This window comes from Cyprinodon tularosa, unplaced genomic scaffold, assembly GCF_016077235.1.
Source record: "Cyprinodon tularosa strain WSP-4 unplaced genomic scaffold, ASM1607723v1 ctg45, whole genome shotgun sequence".
Classification (NCBI taxonomy): Eukaryota; Metazoa; Chordata; class Actinopteri; order Cyprinodontiformes; family Cyprinodontidae; genus Cyprinodon; species Cyprinodon tularosa.
In genome coordinates, this window is record NW_024039174.1 from 807,582 (window position 1) to 818,077 (window position 10,496).

Genomic DNA, 10,496 nt, shown 5'->3' on the forward strand with positions numbered 1-10,496 from the left:
TACTGAAGCCGGAAGTTGCTTGCTCATAGCAGTCTTTCAAAGATGGCTCTTGCTAGTGTGTTAAGCAGTGATTGTGCGGATTTTTCATCTGATTATCGGCAGCCGTTCGCTTTCAGCTGCGGTTCCGAACTGACCGAAGGAGAACATGAGGCCGTACCGGGAGAAAGTCTCAGTTTCTCCGTTAAGAACCCGCTGCTCGCTGCGGATGAAGATGGCGTTGAAAGGAAAATAGAGTTTCTCCACGGAACAACCACATTAGCATTTAAGGTGAGTTCAATATTCCCTCGCTGTGGCTAGATGCATTCTGTAGCGTCAAACCAATTGTACATACCACCCACAGATAAATTAGAATTGTTATAAACTAATACACAGGTGCTAACATCAAACAATGACCGAAACGTTAGCATGCTACGGCTAGCTCGGCTACAAACTGCTTTCTCATGCATCGTATTACTGTTATAATGAAATGTACTCTTATATAAAGAGCTATATTATGAATGTCTTCTTTATGTATTTAAACGTCACATTTCCCCCCATTGAATTACATTAGTTTGACAGTCTGTCATCTATTTCAGCTAGTAATCGTTTATAAACATGTAACTAACTTTCATCCTAATAAAATTGCATTTTGAGTCATTTAAGACAGTTTATGAACTAATGCTATATTTTCATCAGTAATGTTTTTTTTAATTAAGTATTTACACGCAAATGCAGTATAGATTCTCCTTCCTCATTGTTCTGATAAATTTTAATCACATTTTAAAACAAAAAGTGACAGTTGCATGTCTCGGATTCAGGCTGTGCTTTAATTACTTATTTACTTTCTGACATTTATTTCTAGCAAAAAAAAAAAAACTATTTCACATCAAGTTTTGCCTTGATCATAATCCCTTATGATACAAAAAAGCCCATGATCCAAATAAGTAAAATATTTAGTTCAATTCAGTTTATTTATATAGTGCAAATTCACAACACATGTCATCTCAAGGCACTTCACAGTTCACCAGATCATACAGTCAAATTGATTCAAAGTTTTCTAAGGAAAACCAGTTGATTGCATCGACTCATCGACTCAAATGCAATCCCTCATACTAAGCTTGATTGTAAATAACAAATGGATTAAAAGATCTAGGTATTTATTTAATGATTTAAGAACGAAATCTATTTATTCTTAATCTGTCGCATAATTCCTTCTTCCGTGGCACTGAACCATTAAAACCACCATTATTTGCTATCCCTGTGTGTAATTGTTACATCTTTGAAATTTTTATTTCTAATCACCTTGCTCTATACATAATCTTGTATAGGAAAAAAAGGTGTAAGAAAAGTTAACATGCTTTTGCTGAATCGTCTTTACACCACAGTAAAGATCAATGTTTTTAGGAGTCGGGTGGAAAAACTAACTTTATGTAGAAAGATCCCCAAACCTGCACATTAGGACTTGTAGGAGACTACAGATCCATGTCTCCTTAATCTAAAAGAATTTGACCTTTTTAATAGACTGCATCTTTTTATTCTTTGCTGAGTTTTTGAAGCCAAAGCAGAAGTTGAAATACCTCCTTATGGAGAAGGAGGATATTCTCCATCTAAAGAGACATAAACATGTTTCCTTTTTCTTTATTAGCTGAATTTAAACAATGTAAGTGAATGATAAATGTAAATCTAAATTTTTATTTTTTCTTTCTTTTGTTATTCTTAAAGGATTAGCAGTTACAACTCAGGCAAATGCTCTTCCTATGTAAAAGAAATCATTAATGATCGGTAGCACTGACTACATTTCAAGTAAACACAACCATATTTAACATTCACCTGACACTCTGTCTTCAACAACTACTAAGGCAATACAATCCTATACTTATATTAAGTTGCTTGGATGAAGTAAAAAATCTAATACATCTGTAAGTATAAAGGTTTATTTTGATTCCTGAAATAAATAATTTGGTAATAGTTTTTAGAAGGAAGAGCAGAATTTTTACTGATTATCTGGTGCCTTTTTGGTTTAGCTGTAAACAAGTTTCTCATATTTATTGCAGGTTTACTTTAGGCTACATCTTTATTCTTCCATTACACTGCATTTGCTCAAAGAGGAAAGGAAATATACAAAATTAAAACACTTAGCCCCTCTTACACTAAGGTTGTTAAAAGTATCTATACTCGGAAAAGTATCCTGATACAATACTGATATGTTGTGGTATTGATACAAAATACAAGTGCTGTTTGCATAGATTTGCTATGTTTAAGATTTTTTAATTATTTGCAGATTAAAAATTCTAAATAAAAACACCTTAAATTATTGTCCTTTTGTGTCGTATTTGGACTATTTATTTTTACACTTATTGAACTAATAAAATTTGTGATTCTGTTGATACGTACTCTCTATGTTGAGATTAAAAGAGGTGAGATTTTTATGCCTTTAATTATTTGTCCCTTTTTGTTTTTACTCCCATGGTATCAAAACTGGTATTGAGTATTTTCCTGTGTATCGATGGTGAGTTTAAATGTTAGCATTGTGAGCCTAACTCAAACACAGAATCATGGATCAGTAGCTGATTTGGTAACTTTGAGTTTCTTTGCACACCGATCGAGTTGGTCTGTTGGAAGCCTAACTATGCTGTAGATTCACTACGCCTGTCCCTACAGAAGAGACGCTCCATCACTTAGGCTCATGTCATACATCAGGTCTTTATCCAATTCATAAGTTCACTACCATGGAGGTTTATACGGGTTAGAAATCAGTCTCTACTTAAGCTTCGTCAACATGTCTGTGTGTGTTTCAGTTCCAGCATGGAGTCATTGTTGCGGTGGACTCACGGGCCACGGCGGGCTCCTACATCGCCTCGCAGACGGTGAAGAAGGTGATCGAGATCAACCCTTACCTCCTGGGCACCATGGCTGGAGGCGCAGCAGACTGCAGCTTCTGGGAGCGCCTACTGGCCCGCCAGTGCCGCATCTACGAGCTGCGAAACAAAGAGCGCATCTCTGTGGCAGCCGCCTCCAAACTGCTGGCCAACATGGTGTACCAGTACAAAGGCATGGGACTCAGCATGGGCACCATGGTGTGTGGCTGGGACAAGAGAGGGCCTGGTAAATACTGCAGTCGCATTGCACACACCCTGCTTTGTAAAATGTTCATGCAGTTTAGGAACGGGACGATAAATGATTCACCTGATCGTTAATGTTTGTGAGTGACAATCATTTTAAATGGTGAAATACAGTTTTTTACTTGCATGCAAAATTAAATCTAAATGGTAAAGCATTTATGGCATAACAGCTTCAAACACACCATCCTATCAAACATGGTGGCAGAATCATGCCACCATGGAAAATGAATGGACATAAATAGAAAGAAATAAAACCTTAGATTTTTTTATTTTTTTTAACTTAAATGCTTCAAAGCAGGAAAGATGTTCACCTTCCTAATGACCATTTAGAAATACTGGTCCAGGGAGCTTTGTAAAGAGGTGTGCCACACCTTTTAGGTTATTTGGATAGAATTTAGAAAACCATGCAACGTGTTCCTTCCACTTCTGAGCAGTAAAAGTCTTAAACTGGCTTAAAAGTAAAATCTTTGGTTTGGAAAGAAATATATATTTTCCTTCTAAATCAAATTAATAGATGTAATTTAATCAATTCATTTTCCATTATGATGAATTAAGTATATTTGAATTGAATAATAAAAACTGCAAAAATGACATGCATTGCTATTATAAACTAGGATTTATTTTAATTATCCCATCTGGGAGGCGAGCTTATTATAAACGGAAACAAAAATTCAAGCATTGAAACGGTTTTGAAGCTTGCAGAATTACACAGTGAGCTAATTATTCCAGGACTGATCCGAGGGTATATCTAAGACCAAAAAGAAATGAACTGATGTCTCTCTGAGCTAAAGAAACCCAAAGAATACATTGATAGATCAAAATAAAAAAATCTAAATTTTCCAAAAATTAGACAGATATTTGACCTATTTTATTCTTCTTCAATTTAGTAGTTTAAAATTGTAGTACCTCCAGTTGGACACTAGATGGTACCGCAGCTCCTCTTTCTCTCCCCTTGTTTACATGCCAAGCTGTGCATTTTGGATGCCACATGTCGCGGGCCTTTACATCTCCAGGTGTGTTTAAAGGGGCTGCCACAGTGACATGGTAATGGGAAATCAATGATCCTGTGACTGAGGGCCAGAGAAAGTGCAGCTGGATGATGGGCGGTGGGTCTCATCCTGGACAATCGGGTCACATGTATAAATGCCATGACGCTAAGCTGCGATCAATGCCTGCTTTATCTTGTGGGGCCAGCAGCTCAACGACAAATGCTGGTGACATGCGCTAAATCCCCACCAATCAATTGGGGAGATAATGATCCCGTTATGAGTCCAATAGGTCATGTAATGTAAATATGTCGGTATTTCACTGCCGTCTCAGTGGTGACTGAGCGGAGAGGTAAATGTCATGGAAATTAAATCAATCATTATAAGGCAGAAAGCTCATTAGGGCGACTACAACGCCGTCAAGAGCACTTATTCCCCAGATGAAGCGTCTTAAGCTGCATGCAAAATAAACGGAATAAAAGCCACGCTAAGGAGCTTGACAAATGTGGCTCCCTGTAACAACATTACATATTATGACACTTGTAATCAGTGTACAGTTAACGGCTTTTATTTCAACGGAGGAAAAGGGCGACAGCGAAAAGTACGGACTCCTTTCAAGGGCAGGACGGGCTTGTAATAGGGTTGCATATGAATAATTGGGCCTCATTAAAGAAAAGAAGGGTGCTGTGTGATCTGAAGCGTTGTCAGACCCATGTGGCAGATAGTTTTACCGCTGCTCCCAGGAGGGTGATGTAATGGCTTCTTTTGTCACTACAATCACTTCCCTTTTTTAACCTCTAAGCCATTTTGTTGGGGGGAAAAACAGCAGAGGGACTTAATCGCGCCATCTTTTTCTGCTCACATCTAAATAGTGTTTTTCCTGGCCGCTGCTTACAGAGGCACTCCTTAAACACCTGTCAGCTGATTGATCAAGTAGAAGTCGTCTCTGCTGGCCGGCCGGCGCTGCTGCAAACTTCCTCCATCCGGCCAGCGTTTCCTCTGCTTCCAGGCCTCATTTTGTCACTCCTTTAAAAAAAATGCGCTACTCCGTGAGCGTGCACACGCCTGCTGCGTCAGGGCGGGAGGGAAAGACAACAAAGCTCCACAAAGACTCCAGGTGTGCTCTACCATAGCGCTTCTAAACTTGGACCTCTTAAAGAGTCCTCTACCACCTCCGTCAACCGTGCCACTCGACAAAAGAGGGCCGCTTTACAGCTCCCTCTCCCTGCCTATTATGCTTTTAACGAGTCCCTCACAGCTTCCAAGTGGAACAGGCAGGTCTTGGAATGGTAAATTACCCCCGTGCATACGCCGGCGCTGGATGATTATCATGGCAATCTAACGACAGGCTTAGGAAGCTGCAATTTGCCAGCTGAAACCAACACTAAGCTTTTTTTCTCTTTTCCTCCCAACACCCTGAAAAGCAAGTGGCTCTCGAGCTTTAATAGACTGTCACTAGTTAAGCTGAAAATCAGCGACGGTGCATTTTGATCTGCATGTGTTTCCGTTTTTGTTCATTTTTTTATTTTTTTTCACAGGTTTCTGCTTTGTGAAAGCTTTCTGAGGGGGAAAAAAACATGCCTTTTCGCAGGCTGGCTTCGTTTGGCCGTCTGTGGGCGAACTCGCAGGCTGGTGCTCGTCACTCTGGAGCCGAGGCCTGTGGGAGCGTGTGTCACGGCGTGGAACAAAATGTTGTGCATGTGTCCGTGACGTGTGGTGCGAAGCAAGCTGTCCCTCACGTGTCCGTCGGAGCATTGTGGGGCTGCGTTGCTCATGGGATTACGTTAGGGGCGGCTTGACTAAGGCTGAGAACACGACGAATTACCCTCCTTAGTGTGTCTGATATCAACAGGATGTGAGCAGAGGTTGTGTTATTTTATATTTTGCCTGTCGTCTCTGGCGAGGTGTGAGCTGCAGTTACCTGGCAGCTCAGGTTATGGGTCGATAGTTAATTTTTGGCCTGTTTGCAGCGAATCAATAAGATTCCAGAGAGCGGCCTCTGGGCAGACGGCGTTATGGGCCGCGCCTTGTCAGCAGGCTTCGCGGCCGGCTTCATTTTACTTTAAGAGGATGCAGCTGTTCATATCTGCCAGCCCTTGCTTCACTTGGAGGGGTTGCAGCTGCTCTTATGTTCTGTCTGGAGGATGTTTCAGATGCGAGTGCGTACATTTACAGACTTGTGCGTTTTGTGGTACATCATTACAGCTTTTGCCAGAGCTTAACTCCTTCAACCCTTCCTCCTTTCCTTCTTCACCCATCCTCTCTCCTCTCCTTTTAGGGCTGTACTACGTCGACTCAGAAGGTAACCGGGTGTGTGGCGACCTGTTTGCTGTGGGATCTGGCTCCATGTACGCGTACGGCGTGATGGACAGCGGCCTGCGGCAAGATCTGACGGTGGAGGAAGCCTGTGAGCTGGGACGCCGCGCCATCTTCCAGGCGACATACCGTGACGCCTACAGCGGAGGACAGGTCAACCTGTACCACGTCCACAGTGAAGGCTGGACGAGGGTCTCCCAGGATGACGTGCTGATGCTGCATCAGCAGTACAAAGAACAAGCGTAGCTGATGAGAAAAAAGAAAAGAGTGGTTGGAGAGAAGAAAGTTTTCTAAAGTTTAGTCACCCAAATGTTTCGAAAGGTTAACACATATTAAAAAGGACTCCACCTTCCAGTTTCACGACTTCTGTTACTTGTTGCTCCAGCTTTGTATCGTGTTAACAGTGGCAGTAAGCTCCGCTCACCTTGTAAGGATTATAATTTGAGGGGCTGCAGAGAGGCCGCCAATGATTCATTCTTCCTTAATGCAGTGTGGGAGTAGCGTGGTGCTCACCCTCTGTACCGTACTGTTCAGTTCAGATCCTACCTTTTAAAACTGCAATATCTTCTACAATAAAAATGTGTTCTTTCTCTCGTGTTTTGTTGCTGTTTTTGTTCTTTTACATTGAAAGATGACAGCAGTGGAACGAATCAATCACACTTATGGTCAAATTTTCATGTCTGTGAAAGGCATGGTAGTGGATTTTTCTTAATTTCTCTTCAGCACTAAAGTATTTTTTAATTTTAATCAAATAGAATGCACTGTACTGTTTTACTTTATTTACAATACTGAAGCATAAAGAGCTTTTTAAGTTGCATTTTGTAGATTGATTAGAACCCAAGAGTCTCGGCATGTTTGCTGCTGATTCTGTGTAATTAAATTAATTGAAAGGGCTGGGTTGAAGTGGTAGCAGCGGGCAAAATATAAACAGTAGTGCAGAAACCGACATTCTGCTTTGCCTAAATGTTCTGGAGTGCTTTAACTCAGAGATCAAAACCAGAAAAAGTAAACCACCAAATACTGTTTAAATAAATGGAAGATCAGCTTCAAACAGCCAATAATAAGCTCCAGGATGATTGAAGTTAACTCAGTGAGAGAAGGCATTAGGTGAGGCCAATATGGAGCTTTTTTTCCAGCAAGACTCTAGTTAAAATAATGAAAAATGGGATGATTTTGTTTCTAAATTTAAAACATGGTGACATAGGTATTATACTATCAGGAAGATTTTTTCCATCCTTGGACTTTTATATAAACCTGGTGATGTTGCTCTTAAAGCAACACCTAGAAAGCTGAAGAATGGTGGAATTTATTCCAGTTTTTCAGGGCTGTAAATCCTTTTATTAGTGTGAAGGTGGTTTACTCCTTCAGATTGGAGCAAAAACACTCAGTAACATCCAACTAAATAATAGTACAGTGATTCACTGAAATGCTACATCTTCAAGGATTACTTCTTTATTCTGTAATGGTTTGTGCTGTAAAGAAAATTGCAGATGCCGCTGTACCTTATTTTCACCTATTCTTACTTTCTGTAGCATGGATTTTTTTCCTCTGATTTATATGCTGCTCCCAGTTTCCAATCAGTTTAGTTATGTCATGCCAATACACACCTGTGATCTTAAGGCTGTTTACATAGACCATTCATTCAGATTGGTAAAAAAAAAAGTTCACATCTGAGGAAAACCAGCTGATTATCAAGTCATTGACCTGCAGGACACGCTCCTGGAGAAGCATGTGAAATTAGAGATCTGCTGTCGTTTTGTGGTTGATTACTGTATAATCCATCCCACCGAGCATGCATGCAGCAGCAGTGGAGGCTGGGAAAAACTCAACAGGAAGAAAACTTGTATTTCAAATGGACGAAAAAAGCACATAGTTGATCACAGTGAAAGCTGAGCTCATAGTTCTATCTAGGAAACAAACGGGACTAAACACTAAACTACGAATAAAAGCCCACTGATATTAGGATAAAACAATGTAATGTTACACTTTATTATTTATTCAAAAACTAGTGTTTGTGATCAGGATTGAAAAATTCACCACTTGCACCCTGTGCTCTTTATAGATGAAAGCAGGGTAACACTGAGCATATGTGACAGAGTCTGGAGACACAGTGGACAGCTATCTGCTGCCTGCAACATCCTTTAGCTTGAACAGTTTGGCAGTGGGTCAGTAATGATGTGGGGCTGCATTTCTTTGGAGTGCCAAACAGCCGTCCATGTTAGCCAGTGGTATCATGGCTGCCATTAGGTACCGAGATGAGATCCTCAGACCCCTTGCGACACCACATGCTAGTGCGGTTGGCCATTGGTTCCTCCAAATGCAGGACAATGCTAGACCTCATTTTGCTAGAGTGTGTCAACAGTTCCTGCAAGATGAAGGAATTGAAGCTATGGTCTGGCTCACCTGCTCCCCAGACATGAATCCGAATGAGTACATCTGGGACATCATGTCTCTATCCACCCACTGACATCACATTGCACCACAGACTGTTTAGGATTTGAAGGTTGCTCTTGTTCAAGTCTGAGAGGAGAACACTTAAGAGACCGCTCAACACCTATCAGGACTGCGCCGGGTGTTTTAGGGATGTCATACAGGCACATGGAGGCCACAATTTTTGACCTGTTTTAAGGATGTTGCATCAAAGTTCGATCAGCCTGCATAGTGTTATTCCACTTTTTTTTATGTTGAAAAAACTCCGAATCATGTCAGAGACTCCATATGAAACTGACCATATCAATGCGTTTTTTTCCACCATGTTTTTTTAGGGATGGAACGGTTTATGAAAACCGCCCGAACCGTTTGGTTCGACTGTCTTGGTTCGATTCGCGTGTGTTGCGTTCGGTTCATGCTTTTTCTCATAGGTGAAGCGTGTATACTCCAGAGCAGAAGGTGGCGGTACTGCGACCAAAGCCAACCACCAGTAGTAAACAAGAAGAAGAAGAAGCGAAGCAGCTTAGCTGGGTGTAGCAGAAAAAAATCAGTTGTTGTGGAGAATTGTGTGGGTATGGCGAGTGGGAAAGAACAGGAGTTGGAAGACGCGCCAGCAGCACTTTATAGGTCTGCTGTATTGGACCACTTTGCATTTAGAGTGACCTACGATGACGGCGGAAAGAAAGTTGTGGATAAAAGTGCAACAGTGTGCAAGCATTGTGCAACACGTTTTGTTTATGCTAACAGCAACATGACCAACATGTCAGGCTAACAATCAACATATACCAAACCGAAAATCGTGACCACGAAACTGTGAACCGAACCGAACCGTGGATTTTGTGAACCGTTCCACCCCTAAGGTTTTTTCTCTTATCACTGCTGTACTTTAAGAAAACGGAAATGTCATGAGAGCTGTACAAAACGAAATTACGTTTTGTATACAGTTTTGTGTAAGACTCCAAATCCAAGCCTCCATGTGATAACAAATTGGATTTTTGTAATTTTGTTTGTCAGCACTTTCAACTTTATAAAGAACACAGTATTCATTGAGAATATTTAATTACTTCAGATCTAGGACATGTTATTTGAGTTTAGAGCAGTGTATTTGTAGGTTTTATGTATTAGTCTGAGCATAATTAGATTAGAGAATTGCACCTTATCTAATTGTCATGATTTATTAAGGTAGTTGTAAAGTAATTCTGCCCTGGAATAATAATGGTTCGAATGGATCATAAAAAAACAAAAGTAATTCAACACCCATGATCAGTGTGTACATAAACTTTTCATCAGCACTGTATTTAGAGCTAGTGCTTCCATCTCCCTTTTAATTATGTTTGTTTTTTTTAAACCGCTGTTTGTGTTTACATTTCCATCATCTGTTCCCCCAGCTGTTGGGATTTGGAGGTACAACCAAAGCCCGTTTTGTCTCCTCTATATGTTCTGCATGTATTAGCAGGGAGTAGCTCTGTCTAAATAGCAGTATTTAATTGCACACCACCAGCCCCAGTAATTGTGCCTCCTGAGTTGTAGCAGTGTGTTTTCTTCCCTTCATTGATAATGTTGCCTTCCTCTGCTCACGTTGCACAAATGCGTCTTTTAATTGGGAGGGGAGAGGAAATTTATTCTTTAATTCCTGCCTGACACACTTTAGTTTTTTCCCCCC

At 40.7% G+C, this 10,496-nt stretch overlaps 1 protein-coding gene across 1 annotated transcript; it reads left to right on the top strand.

Annotated features, from left to right (window-relative positions):
• Positions 1-5: 5 nt before the first annotated feature.
• Positions 6-7,000, top strand: psmb5 (proteasome 20S subunit beta 5). Its single transcript, XM_038300534.1, has 3 exons — positions 6-267; positions 2,778-3,084; positions 6,366-7,000. The coding sequence occupies exons 1-3, from the start codon at positions 43-45 to the stop codon at positions 6,647-6,649; spliced, it is 816 nt and encodes a 271-aa protein (XP_038156462.1). The 5' UTR covers positions 6-42; the 3' UTR covers positions 6,650-7,000.
• The last annotated feature ends 3,496 nt before the right edge of the window (positions 7,001-10,496 follow it).